The following is a 14,712-nucleotide window of genomic DNA, read 5'->3' on the forward strand; positions in this document are numbered from 1 at the left end:
TTACTCCTACCCAAGGTTTTACTAAGAGGATAGAGTCAAGATTTTAAAAAACAGCCCTCTTGTCTAGGACAAAAAAAGAGGGAGAGAAGGAGGAAGATGAGGGAGGGAGGAAAACAGATACCCAAGACCCCAAGAGAGAGTGAGGCCGAGAGAAAAACCACAAGATGCTATCAAATTGAAACTTAACTTACCTCATGATACTGTAAGCACAGAAGAAAGAGAAAAGGCCAGGAAGCAAAAAGATGGGCCCAGTTACAGATTGACAGACAGGCTCTCCAAGACAGAAGACCAGACCCCCAACTGCATGGCAGAGCCACATACAGGGAGAACAAAGCTGACCCTCCCCCTCCATAAAAAGGACAATGGTATGTCTGGGGTCCTACTCTTGCTCCCTCTTTGCTGGGCCCAATGCCCTACCCAACCCTGCGAAAGCTCTACTGTGATAAACAGCACTCCCATCCCTTCTTGTGGTGTCTTTTGCTCTCCCCAACTTTCATCTGCCTCCCAGAAACTCTTAGAACGAGTAATGAGCACAAACCAACTACCCCATATACACCCTCCACCCACCGGCCATCCTAACTCTTATCTGGCTGGTAGCATGTTAGTCTGTGGAGCTTTATTGCCCTCCAGTGGTAAAGTTTGATATCTCTTGAGCTCCGATTGGCTCCAGAACTCAAGACTTTTACTTAGGAGAATCAGCTGCACACTCCAGGGTTGGGTAGTGGGGGTGCTGCTCACCTGTGACTTGGATCCCAGGGTCATTGGCACATTCAAGTTATTCAGATCCCAAATGAAGATTTCAGAATCGCTGGCCCCTGAAGCCAGGAGGTTGCCCTGTATGAATAAAAGGTGTTTGGAGACATACCACCCTAGGAAGAAACAGAGCAAGAAAGGAGGAAAGAAGCCCAAATTTGGGGCTATCAAAAGCCTCCCCTGAAACAGCCTGGAAAGGGGTCAGAGTTACAGACTGGAGGCCACAAATGAATGCTTCCACTCAGATCTGTTGCTCCCTGGCTTGGCCATGTTTGACTAACTGAAATGTAGTACCTGGAAAGGATTAAAGTCGAGGGCTCTGACAGCCCCCGTGTGCTTCTGTTTCTGAGCAATCACAGGCTCCTTCCCCGAAGACAGGATGTGGGTCATATTGTATAGAATAAGCATGCCATTGTCCCCGCCGCCTGCAATAACCCCGGAGCTTTCCAGAAGCCCACTGCCAAAGCTCCCCCAGACCAGCTTGTGAAACCTATAAAGAGGAGGAACTGGCATCAGTACAAACTTAGGTTCATGTCAGTAAGCACAGGATGGGCATCTCTGTCAGCTTCTGCCATTATGCAGGCAGCCCCACCCCTAGCTGGAACTTGCCTGTCTCCTTCATTTCCCAGACAGAAGGGATGTATCCTCCGCCCAGTCCTGCCCTTTCTCTGAAAAAATGTTTCATCTACGTTACACCAGAAGCCAGGAAGCCACTGCCTCTGAGTTGTGTGGAGGCGTATATATATACATATATATGTACATTTTTAAGTTAACATTGGGGTTATATAGGCTGGTGATATATACTTCAAATAGATTACTTCACATAATCCTCACAACTCAAATAGTCAGGTAATAATAGCAACCACTTACACTGACTGAATACTTGCTATGTATCAGACACTGTTTTAAGTGCTTTAGGTGTATTAGCTGTCTGAACATTTAACAACCTCATGAAGTATTACTATTATTTCCATTTTCAATTGAGAAAACTGAGGCACAAAGAAGTTATAAAATTTCTATACACAGAGGTAGTAATTTTATCCCCATTTTAGGATAAATGCTAGGAAGTAGCAGGGTCAAGGTTCAAAGTCAGGCCCATCTTATTCCAGAGCCTGAGCTCTTAACATCATAAAATACTGTCTCCTATTGAGAGAAAGATCCAAACTCTTCTGTAACTATTAGAAGCAGGCTCCCTAGACCAACAATTCACTCTCAAACTGGAAACGAGAAAAGACCCAATGGCCTCCCCACCCCATGCCTCTCCCATGTGGCTGGCCCACTGGAGTGGCCATGTGGCTGCAAAGGGCCAGACCTGGAGACAGAGGCATGAAAGGATACACTCCCACTCAGGAAATACTTTTCTGGATTTCTGAGGATGCTTCTAACAAGATAATGCCAATGTCTTGCCCCAGAGAAAAAGATCCCTTTGGATCCCTGGATCCCTTCTAGACAAGTTTGGGTCCTCTGCAAAGCCCCTACGGAAGACATGTGAAATCCCTGAAGCCTCATAGGTGGTCTGTCTCTCACTTCATAGCTGCTAGCCAAGGACATTTCCACAGCCCTTTGGACAAGCCAGATATCATGCCAAATGAGGTTACAAGATCTCCAACTGCAAAGAAATATTCCCTGCGAACAGTCAGCAAAGCAACTGAGTAGGTGATAGGCAGGAACTTGTTAGGCCAGTCACTGGAGCAGAGCCAAGTGGTCAGAGGCAAAGTATGGAGAACCAGCTCAGACCAGGTCAGCATCTGAAGCAAAACAGCAGAGCCAACACAATGCTAGCTAAGAGGCTACTGCCAGAAAGGCTGTTTTCTAAGGTTGCAATGATCTTAATATAGCAGAAGGATGTTTTTCCATACAGGCTCAAGAGGCTGCCATGTCATCCAAGGACTGGAGCTCAGCAGGGGTAGAGGGCATGTCAACTGAGTAGCTAGAGAAGCCCACAGTAGGTCACACAGGAACCAGCGGAGGGTATGTCCAGTGAAAAACCCACATGAAGATGCAGAGGGTGCTGCGACCTCAGCATGGTCGGAACACATGACATACAGAGCACAGTAAAAGGTACCTGAGACCTCAAGGGGGAGTCACCAAAGGGCTGGAAAAGAGGGCAGTTACTTCAGAGTGGCAGTTACTTCAGTTTGCCACATACAGGGTGTGACAAAATGATTTTCTTTCTGTATGCATATAGAAAGCACATTTCTGTGGTTAACCACATCACTAGCAAGGGTAAAGCTGGCGCCTGAATAGGTTGTGATAGAGAGCAAACCTGGGCGAATGGGCTTAACACCTAGGTGGAGTTAAGTGAGGAAGGAGACTTGATGGTTCAGGGTGCTCAGGGAGTGTTCCCATCTCTACTCTGCAAATGAAAACGGAACAAGAGATGGGTGGGTGCGTACTATTCTGCAACTTTCCTGTAAGTTTGGATTTTTAAAAAATAAAAAGTTGAAAAACAAAAAAGGTGGTCTAGCTGGGCACAGTGGCTCACACCTATAATCCCAGCTACTCAGGAGGCTGGGGCAGGAGGATCACTTGTGCCCAGGAGATGGAAGCCAGCCTGGTCAATAAAGTGAGACCCTATGTCTATTTTTTAAAAAAAGAAAGAAATATCTGCTGTATAAATTGTTTCCATGATTTATTCATTCCTTTGGTTTGGATTATTTCATTTTCTTAGTAAGATTCTTTTCAAAAAAAATCCTAGCTTCATGTTAGTGAACTAAAGTGAAAAGAGTTTGTCCACATTCAAGCCAAAATAACTTGGGAAACTCAAGCCTCCCTAGAAGTCAAACAGAGTGATTAAGGCAGTACTCCAAGCTGGAGAATGAATGGAGCATTGGTTGTTTGAGAGGAAAGCTACTTTTCTGAATGCCTACGCATCTATTATGAATCCTCAATTTACAGTGGGAAAAAAAGGTTCAGAGAAGTTAGATAAAGCGTCCAAGAGGACAGCAAGTAGCAGAGCTGGGATATAAACTCAGGTCTATCCAACAACTAACCCATGCTCTATTATCTTAATGCCTCTAGAAAGAAGGCAAGTCTTGAGAACAGGAAAACTGAGAGAAGTACACAAATGATTTTTTTCTGCTTGATGTTGTCCCTTACAGAAGGCCCCCAAAGAGAGGACACAGTGCTCCCCAAGTAACTAGAATTGAGATAAAGGTAGAATGACAGAAGACAGATCCTCTACTTTCTCCATGTTACTTGAGGATGGTTCTTCCAGAGGTTATGGGGGCCACTCCAGAGAGCCAGAAACTCAGTGTATAGAGAGGGTAAGGTACAGCAGACCACACATTGGTCTCTCACCTCATTTACCCACAGCAGCTATGTTCTCAGTCAATGATATAAACAGTGTGATATTCTCCCAGAAACCTTTCTTTTTGAGTGAAATTCATCTAACAAACCCAACACTGTTTGCTTCACTGCACATGTTAATCCATATTGATTCTGACTGCATCCAGAGGCATTTATCCATGCACTCTCTTCAGTCTATTTATAGCTTGAGGCTGTCCCTTATCTATACCCATACTGGTGTTTCAGAACATTTTTCTTTCAGTCAAATATTTCTAGGTAGATAATATTTCTCTGATGCATCAAAGATTGAAGATAAGGGGATCTTCAGGATCCAAATTTGGTTGAGGCATGGGTTTGGAGAAAAGAGCAGGCAGAGAATGGGGAAGATTTTGAAAGGTGCATGTTTAGTTGATAAAAAAGAGATATAGGAAGAGGTTTAAAAATGGAAAAATGAGGAAGACTACTAGAAAATAAAAGGGAATAAGAGACTGAACATGAAACCTGAATTCAGATCTCAGCTAGTTTCTTAGAAGTCATCTGGTACAATCTCTTCTTTATACATAAGTGAGGGAACCTAAGATAACTGACTTGATTTGCCCAAGTCACACAGCTCTATTAGTATTATGGCCAATGCTACAGCCCTACACAACTGTGCCTTATGCCACAGCATGCAGAAGACACAGAAAAAAAGAGAGAGGAAGACAGAAAGCAAAGGACGAGTGTCCCTCTATCTGCCCTGATCATCTACGTCAATAGTTTATGATACTGACTGTTGAGCATCTGACCTAACCTAGACTGGAACAGAATGAAGTGGGTGTCTTAGACCCTGGGTGTCTAAGATGATTTCTTCAGAAAGGCCCCAACAGGGCTGTGTCAAAGGTAATCCCTTTGGGATTGAGGTCTTTGGGAATGTGATTTAATCTTCCAACACAGTTACAGAGGTGGGAAAAGAAAGCAGAGATAAAATACTTATCAGTAGGGTTAACTGTACTATTTATTCTGATTACTGGCCCCAAATCCCTACAGAGTGGAGCAGGAGTATGAGGTAAAGTTCATGACTCCCAAATTCAAACTAACAGCTTGAAAAACCCTTAAGACACTAAGACTAACTGTAACTGAAGTGTGGATTTGAATGCTGTTTGGTAACCCAGAAGTTTCTTCTTCTTTTTCTTTTTTTTAGGCAGGGTCTTGCTCTGTCGCCCAGGCTAAGAGTGCAGTGGTACCATCCTGTTGGTTCGCTGCAACCTCCGCCTCCCACATGCAAGCGATTCTGGTGCCTCAGCCTCCCGAGTAGCTGGGATTACAGGTGTGTGCCACCACGCCCAGCTAATTTTTGCATTTTTAGTAGAGACGGGGATTCACCATGTTGGCCAGGCTGGTCTTGAACTCCTGGCCTCAAGCGATCCACCCGTCTCAGCCTCCCAAAGTGCTGGGATTACAAGCATGAGCCACCGCACCTGGCTGGTAACCTAAAAGTTTCTAATATCACTCATTCATATAACAAATATTTATTAAATACAAATATTTATTAAATATAATGCCAGGCACTGCTCTAAGTGCCTGGAGATACAGCAATGAGTAAAACATTAAAATCTCGGCCGGGTGCAGTAGCTCACGCCTATAATCCCAGCACTTTGGGAGGCCGAGGTGGTTGGATCACCTGAGGTCAGGAGTTCGAGACCAGCCTGGCCAACATGGTGAAACCCCATCTTGACTAATAATACAAAAATTAGCTGGGCATGGTGGCGCACACCTGTAATCCCAGCTACTCAGGAGGCTGAGGCAGGAGAACTGCTTGAATGCAGGAGGTGGAGGTTGCAGTGAGCCACGATCGAGCCACCACACTCCAGCCCGGGTGACAGAGTGAGATTCTGTCTCCAGAAAACAAAACAAAACAAAAAGCCATTAAAATCTCTGCCCACATGGATCTCAAAATTCAGTTTATAAGATTATACTGCCTCTTTCTTAAGAACCCTTAGCCCTAAGGAGCCACTACTACGCTGAAGCTGTTGCTTTGCTTGCTGAGGATTAGAACTAGTGCCCCCTCACCCTTTTTTCTTTTCCTATTAGCTTTCTCAGGTTGAACCCCTTTTTTAAGCTCCAGCATATAAACATCTTGAATTAGCTCACCCCTTTGAGGGGACCCTTCTGAAATGTTTGGTTAGGGGCTAAGAGTATCTAATCATCATCAGTAAATCATCAAGTGCCTGCTCTTCAAAGGATACAGGTACTGGAAATACAAAGAGATGTAAAAAAAAAAAAAAAACCTGCAAAATAAGAGATGCTCTCATAAAGTGATGCAGGAGCTCAAGAAAGGGAAAACAACAACTAACTTTTCATTATGAAGTTAAACTATGAAAAGAAAGAGGGTACTTCCGCCTCAATATTTTAACTAATCTCTTAGAGGGACCAAGAAATGCACAAGGAGTTCATCAATCATCAGAAGGAATGTTGCCTTCTAGACCAGTAACCTCTAATATAAAAAAAATTAACAGAAATTACACTTTATTAGTAGTATAACAAAAAAGTTAGCCAGGCGTGGTGGCGCGCACCTGTAGTCCCAGCTACTCGGGAGGCTGAGGCAGGAGAATCCCTTGAACCTGGGAAACAGAGGTTGCAGTGATCCGAGATCACCCCACTGCACTCCAGACCGGGCGAGAGAGTGAGACTCCATCTCAAAAAAAAAAAAAAAAAAAAAATAGTAGAGCCAGCTGGCTCAGTGGCTCACACCTATAGTTCCAGCACTTTGGGAGGCCAAGGGGGCTGATCGCTTGAGCTCAGGAGTTCAAGACCAGCCTGGGCAACATGGCAAAACCCCATCTCTTCTAAAAATATAAAAAATTAGCTCGGTGTGGTGGCATATGCCTGCAGTCCCAGCTACTCAGGGGGTTGAGGCGGGAGGATTGCTTGAGCCCAGGAGGTGGAGGTTGCAGTGAGCCCTGATCGTGCCACTGCAATCCAGCCTGGGCGACAGAGTAAGACCTTGTTCCAAACAAAAACAAAAACGGTATAGTACATGTATACATTTATATTGAATATATAACTTGAGTATAATGAATATTCACATTTTTTCTTATGATATAAAAATTTGGAGACCATCGCTTCAGATTGTAAGCCCCAACTTTACAAGACCTTTAGAAGAAGGGCAGAATAATGGAAAGAAGGTAGGCTTTGGACACAGATAGGCCTTGACTTAAATCCTAGCTTCTCAGAGTTTCAGTTCCCTCCTATGTAAAATGGAAATATGTACTTATCACTTAGGTTTATTATGAGGAATAAATAAAATGTACAGAGCCCCTAGCACAGTGTCTGGCATGTATACATGTGCTCAATGAATGATAGTATCTAGTGCTGGAAGCCTGCAAGAGCCATGAAATCCATGAGAACCAATCAGTGTCTAAAAGCAATGAGGAGAGGATCATTCGTTCTCTTCCTTGTTGGCAGAGAGGGTGATATTGTGTAAGGTGTTTATCTTCAGAAGAGCCAAGGGAGGAAGGAGCCAATATCTCTGGGTTCAAAGACAGACCAGGTACACGTGGGTTCAGGCTTGTCTGAGGCATCTCTATCACATGCATTCAGCCTGACACTGCTATTGCTGCTGACTGGAAAGGTGGGGGTGGTTGTTTTTTAAATCCTTTTGCAAAATAAGCCCAGAATTAACTTCTCTCCAACTTGGCAAAGCTCCTTCTTCCCTCACTTGGCTCCCCATGAGCCCTGAGAAACACACACTGCTCCCAGGATTCCACGTCAGTATCTACCCTGTATACCCATCAATAGATCAGACAATACCTGCTCGAGGCAGAAAGGACTCCTTTGTGTTTCAAGTCCAGAGAAGGGTCCCTGAAATCAACCTCAAATATTTCCAATGTGCCATTTGTGCTGAAGGAGGAATCTAGCTGTTGGGCAGATGTTCCTAGGCACAAGAAAAGGCAGCATATGAGCAACAATATATGCATGGATTTCAGGTATAAGAAGGTTAAGGAGTGAAGAAGAGAAGGAACAGAAGAGGGCTGGGTATACCCTTTCTCAAAGGTAACTCCACAAAAGCAAGAAAACATTGGCTGGGCGCAGTGGCTCACGCCTGTAATACCAGCATTTTGGGACGCTGAGGTGGGCAGATCACAAGGTCAGGAGATCGAGACCATCCTGGCTAACATGGTGAAACCCTGTCTCTACTAAAACTACAAAAAAAATTAGCCGGACGTGGTGGTGGGTACCTGTAGTCCCAGCTACTCAGGAGGCTGAGGCAGGAGAATGGCGTGAACCCAGGAGGCGGAGCTTGCAGTGAGCCAAGATCGCGCCACTGCACTCCAGCCTGAGAGACAGAGTGAGACTCTGTCTCAAAAAAAAAAAAAAAAAAAAAAGACGTACCTAACCTTGAGCCATAGTCCTAGGCAGCCCTCAGGTACCCAAAACACCTAATATCTCCTTGCTTATGCTGTGAGCCACCCTATCTTTCTATGATCTGAGAGCTTTCTCTGATGTTCAATAAATAATTCTAGATACTAAGTTTCCCTTCAACTTATGTACTCCCAGTAGATCCTAATTCACAGTGTCACCATACCTGTGGCCAGATACAAAGGGTATTGGCTGGCTGGGCTCCATGCCTGGACAGCTGGCTGCTCAAGTTCCTTCAGCTTCATGGTCTATCCTGTAGGTGGCAGAAAACTGACATGGCCCTCAGCCCACTGAAAATAGAAACCAGCAAACTTAACAGCCAGATCCAGGGAGCATCTGCGGACAAGAGTTCTTGTTTGTCTTTCTCCATCACAAGATAGGGCATTTCAGGGCAACACAGAGTGACAAATACATGACCATCTGCAGATCTAAAGATAGTTCATTCACCCAATTACTGAAATGTAATGCTTTAAACCTCAAATGATACTCAACCACAATGGCTACCACAGGTCCAGTGGTGATAACCATCAAACCAGACAATCTCTCAGTGATTTCTGTCCATTTCCTTGGCTTTAAATAGCATCCATATGCTGATGATCCCCAAATTTATATCACCATCACAAATCTCTTCTCTAAGCTCCAAGTTCTTATATGCAATTTCTTTTTGTTTTTTAGACAAAGTCTTGCTCTGTCACCCAGGCTGGAGTGCAGTGGCACGATCTCAGCTCACTGCAACCCCTGCCTCCTGGGTTCAAGTGATTCTCCTGCCTCAGCCTCCCGAGTGGCTGGGATTACAGGCATGTGCCACCATGCCTGGCTAATTTTTGTATTTTTAGTAGAGATGTAGTTTTACCGCGTTGGCCAGGCTGGTCTTGAACTCCTGACCTCAAGTGATCAGCCGCTTATATGCAATTTCCAATCAAATATTTCACTTGGATATAGTAGATACCTAATGGGGGAGGGAACTCCCATTTTAGTCTGTCTAAAATGGAATTCTCTATTCCACCATCTTTTATGGGTTTTTTTATTTGTTTTTTTCAGAAAGGAGCAAAGTCACAATCTCTTCTGTCCTTCCTCTAGTTTTTTTCATCTTGGTAAATGGTTCCACTATCCACCCAATTGCTCAACCCAGAAGCCTGAAAATCCCTCTTGATCCCTCCTTCTCCCTCATTCTCTTCTAATCCATCATTTAGTCTCCCTGATTTTACCTCCAAAATATATCTTAATCTGTCTACTTTTCTCTATTTTCGCTGCCAAGAGCCTTTTTGATTGTATCATCTCTCACCTGGAGTACTCCAACAGTCTCCCAACTAGCTATCCCCTTTCTACTCAAGCCATTACCCAATTCGTTCTTTACACAGCAGCAGGAGTGAACTTCTAAAATAAAAAATAATTTTGGCATTCCATGCTTAAAATCTTTCAATGATTTCTATCACACACAGAATAAAATTCAAACTTCTTTGAGCCCTGCCCAAAGGCTCCAGCCTACCACTTCATCTTTTAATACTTTTCTCATTCATTGTGCTTCAGCCACACTAGCCTTTAATTTCCTGACATTTTCCTTCCTTAGAGCCTTTACAAATGCTGTTCGCTATACTTTCAATGCTCTTCCCTTCACTTTCGACATGACTGGCTCCTTAACATATCTTTCTGGGCTCAGCTTCTTACTTCCCCAAATAAGTGAACTACCCAATCACAAAAAGCCTCAGTTTTTTTCTTCCTAGTAATTTATAATTACATATTTATTTACATTGACATTGTCAGTCTCTTCCACTAATATGCAAGCTCCATGAGAGCTGACACCGTGTCCGCTTTTGTTCACCATGTTGTAACTAGTTTCCAAACGAATGTCTGGCACATGGTAAAAGCTCGAATGTGGACATCCATTTTAACTCTGTGGTTTCTGATCTAATTCCAATGTATATTCAAGGTCCCATCCCAACAGGCTAGCAAACAGGTAGAAATGATTTTTAAAAATTACACTGAACTTGAGGAGAAAGCTTGGGACCTACTGTGACCTGCTTGAGTAAGCTAGTCAGATCAGTCTCACCTACAAAAGCAGGAGATAGTATTACTTAATCTCTAAGGTACTTTCCAGCGTGAAGAAAGTTTAAGCCTGCCCATTAAGCCAAGATTTCCAAAGGACCTTTAAACACTTGTGGCTACTATCACGTATCCTGTGACCAGCTCAACACTCTACTATACAGTCACCAGTGCCACCTGCTGGTCACAGCCATTTTAATGTTTCTGGGAAAAGATTCCCTAATAACAAAAATAGGAGCTGCGATAAGCAGCTGTGCATTTGATGTGCATATCTCAGCTAATTCTCTCAGTGGTCCTATCAGGTAAGTACTACGATTATCCCCATTTTCCAGAGACGACAACTGGCTAGGCCGGGATGTGAACCCCCATCAGCATCAAGAGCCCGTATTTCTAACCACTGTACTAGTCGCAAGTAAACCCTAGAAAGTGTTTTAATCGCTGACAAGTCTAGGAACTGGGAAAATGGGCTCTTAATTCACATTGTTAAGAGGCATCTATTCACAAAAAAAGGGCCCCCGCTGGGGTCAGATTGGCCATGGGGGCGTGAGGGGGAGATGACCAATGAAATGCTCGACAGACCTGCCGTGCAGGAGGGCACCAGCTACCCTTGGCAGTCCAGTCCCTAGGGAGGACGGTCAGCACAGCCTCTTTCCCGCTGTCGCCGAAGCGCGGCGCGCCAGGGTCAGCAATGACAGGCCTTCCCGCCCAGCCCAAACGCAGCGACACCGGACGGCCTCGGCTGGGCCAGGTCAGGACCAAGGCGGATGGGAAGGCGCAAGGCAGCGCTGAACAGGGAGACCCTCATCCGGCTGGGGGTTCCCGTGCGGCAGGGACAGTAGAGCCGGATCCAATTCAAGGGTAGACGTAGTGGAGGCCCCCGGGGCCCGGACCTGCGGGCAGGGCAGGCGCGGGCCGGGGGGTCCGCAGCAAGCGGGCTCCCCTCGGCGCTCTGCCGAGAAAGGAGCAGTGCTCCGGGTCCCCAGCGCAATCTCTGCTACCAGGGACCCCAGACCGGCGGGGCGAACCAACCTGTGCGGAAGACCCCGGACAAGGGTCAGGCGCGGCGGCCGGAGCCGGTCCTCTGGCAGGGCTCTCGCGCGGAGCCGGGCGCTGTGGACGGCGGCTGCGGAGGACCAAAAGCGGCGCGGACCCCGGCAGGGCACCGCCGGAAACACGCTCCGCGGGCGCCGAGCCCGAAACACTGACAGACCCACGGAGAACGTTTCCAAACAGGATTATAGCTTTTAACTGGGCCTCCCTCACCTACCCTGTGATTGCGCAGTGGGTCAGATCTGGACCAGTAAGTTCTGGTCTATTCAGTTTGAGCCAGGCTCTAGGGCCAGTCTCTGAAAAGGGAAAATACTAACTCATTATCTATGTATTGAAGCGGGAGAAGACCCGGCCCTGGCCCCAGGAGCCCTCAGTGGAATCCATTTAGTTGAAAACGTAAAAAGCAATCGAGGCTGTAAATGGCAGTTAGTGTTGCACTGCAGCCCAGCAGAAACTGGTGCCCAAAACTTGGTTGAATTAAGGGCTATAAGTGTATGGAGGGTGAGACTACAGGGCCAGGGGCTTCCTGAAGTATTTGAGGAACATAGGAGGGGTGTTATCCTCTGGAGCTGCAAGAACACAGGTGATATTCCAGCCGATAATGTATTTTTTATGTTGAAGAAATTGTGCCACTTCCAAATAAAAATGTTCTGTAGACAGGTCGGGTGCAGTGGCTCACACCTGTAATCCCAGCACGATGGGAGGCCAAGGTGGGCATATCACCAAAGGTCAGGAGTTCGAGACCAGCCTGGCCAACATGGTGAAACTCCGTCGCTACCAAAAATATAAAAATTAGCCGGGCATGGTGGTGCAGGCCTGTAGTCCCAGTTACTCAGGAGGCTGAGGCATGAGAATAGCTTGAACCCGGGAGGTGGAGGTTGCAGTGAGCTGAGATCACGCCACTGCACTCCAGCCTGGGTGACAAGAGACTCCATCTCAAAAAAAAAAAAAAAATTCTGTAGGCAGCTTTAAATCTTAGAAACTAATGCTTAACGCATGAATTCTCTGTATTCCTGCCTGATACACCTCCAAAGATGGGGGCCAGTTATCATGATGGGGCCCAACTCATTGTGACACGACTCCAGTTCCCTTCCATGTGGATTTGGCAATTTTGAAGTTAGACAGAAGGTAATTCAGTGCATTATCTGTGCCTAGCCCATGCTTCCTACCTACTAAGTACTCAAGTATTTCCTGAACTTTTTAGCTGGCACAACAGGGAATGAAGCCTGAGGAAAAGTAAACAGGGTTGAAAACTAAACCTGAGAGAAGGAGGCAGAAGAGTTACTGATGGAATACTCCTAAAGAAATTTGAACCAAAAGCTTAAGTCACAGTTTCGGGTAGGACATGATTAAACCAAATTAAAAGTGCACTTTCTCAACTCACACCTCTTAAGAATTCTTGCTGGGAGCAGTGGCTCATGCCTGTAATCCTAGCACTTTGGGAGGCTGAGGCGGGCAGATCACTTGAGGTCAGGAGTTCAAGACCAGCCTGACCAATATGGTGAAACTACATCTCTACCAAAAAATACCGAAAAAATTGGCTGGGCGTGGTGGCATGTGCCTGTAATCCCAGCTACTCGGGAGGCTGAGGCACAAGAATCACTTGAACCTGGGAGGCAGAGGTTGCAGTGAGCTGAGATCATGCCACTGCACTCCAGCCTGGGTGACAGAGTGAGACCATGTCTCAAAAAAAAAAAAATTCTTTTTGGCCTGGCATAGTGGCCCACACCCATAATCCCAACACTTTGGGAGACCAAGGCAGGTGGATTGCTTGAGCCCACAAGTTTAAGACCAGCCTGGGCAACATGGTGAAACCCTGTCTCTACAAAAAATACAAAAATTAGCCAGGTGTGGTGGTGCATCCCTGTGGTCCCAGCTGCTTGGGAGGCTACAGTGAGAGGACCACTTGGGCCTGGGAGGTAGAGGCTGCAGTGAGCTGTGATCACAACGCTACACTGCAGCCTGGGCAACAGCGTGAGACCCTGTCTCAATAGTAATAATGATAAAGAATTATTTTCACTTTGTATTATAACTGCTGGTCTCCTATGTAATATTTGAAGGTGATTACTTTGTCTTGCTCAGTTTTATATCTCCAGGGCTTATCAGTGTTTGATACATATTAGACACACAGGTGTTTGTTAAGGAAATGATTATCAAATGCTATAGAGAATGAAGACATATAAAAAGCCAGTGGGGACCTTCAAAGAATAGCATTCCACAAGTATCCACTCCCTGACCTCACAAAAGGTCTCTCACTGCCTGCACAACTAAGACTCCACATCTAATTTGAATGAACTTGCTTCTTTTGGTCACATTAAATGTATGCTTTTCTATGGGACAGGTTTTCCGGCAATATACTGTAACTTAAGAATATGTCCCCAAAGGAATATGGGTTGGTTCACTTAAAAATAGACATGAGGGCTGGGTACAGTGGCTCCTGCCTGTATTCCCAGTGCTTTAGGAAGCTGAGGCAGGACTGCTTGAGGCCAGGAGTTCGAGCCAGCCTGGGCAACATAGCAAGATCCCACCTCAACAAAAAATAAGAAACTTAGGTTCGTACATACCAGTAATCCTAGCTACTAGGGAGGCTGAGTAAGGAGGATCCCTTGAGCCCACGGGTTTGAGGTTACAGAGAGCTATGATTGTGCTACTGCACTTCCACCTGGGGAACAGAGGAAGATACTATCTCTAAATAAAACAAAAAACAGATGAATGATAAGACTCTCAAAAACATAGTTTTTCTCTAAGACTGTTATAGGAGTGTGGATGAGTCATTAAAAGTAATCAAAGCTATTAACATGTTCAGTAGTAACTCACTGACTGTCCTCCAATTCATAAATACAGGTAATGTCAACTTATTAAGAAGCTATGATTCAGAAGCTGCTTTGGAATAAGGAATATTCTTATAACGGAAATAAGATCAGAGGCAGTCGCAGCCTTAGGCAGACAGGACAAAAACACTTATCAGTCCTGTAATATACTTGAAACACGTTAGAGCACATTTTTTTTCAAGTAACCACTATTATTAAGGAGTTTTTTTTTTTTTTGAGACGGTCTGGCTCTGTCGCCCAGGCTGGAGTGCAGTGGCACCATCTCACCGCAACCTTGACCTCCTGGGTTCAAGGCAGTCTCCTGCCTCAGCCTCTGGAGTAGCTGGGATTACAAGCATACACCACTAAG

General features: G+C 45.4%; 1 protein-coding gene across 1 annotated transcript in view; it reads right to left on the minus strand.

The window, feature by feature from the left end:
- Positions 1 to 14,044, minus strand: part of SEC31B (SEC31 homolog B, COPII coat complex component) — a 35,607-nt gene extending 21,563 nt beyond the window's left edge. The window contains 4 exon segments of the mRNA XM_063607856.1: positions 739 to 834; positions 1,048 to 1,243; positions 7,831 to 7,954; positions 8,606 to 14,044. Coding sequence (XP_063463926.1) covers positions 739 to 834; positions 1,048 to 1,243; positions 7,831 to 7,954; positions 8,606 to 8,684 — 495 coding nt within the window. The 5' untranslated portion in view covers positions 8,685 to 14,044.
- Positions 14,045 to 14,712: the final 668 nt, after the last annotated feature.

The sequence above is a fragment of the Pan paniscus genome, chromosome 8, assembly GCF_029289425.2.
Source record: "Pan paniscus chromosome 8, NHGRI_mPanPan1-v2.0_pri, whole genome shotgun sequence".
Taxonomy (NCBI): Eukaryota; Metazoa; Chordata; class Mammalia; order Primates; family Hominidae; genus Pan; species Pan paniscus.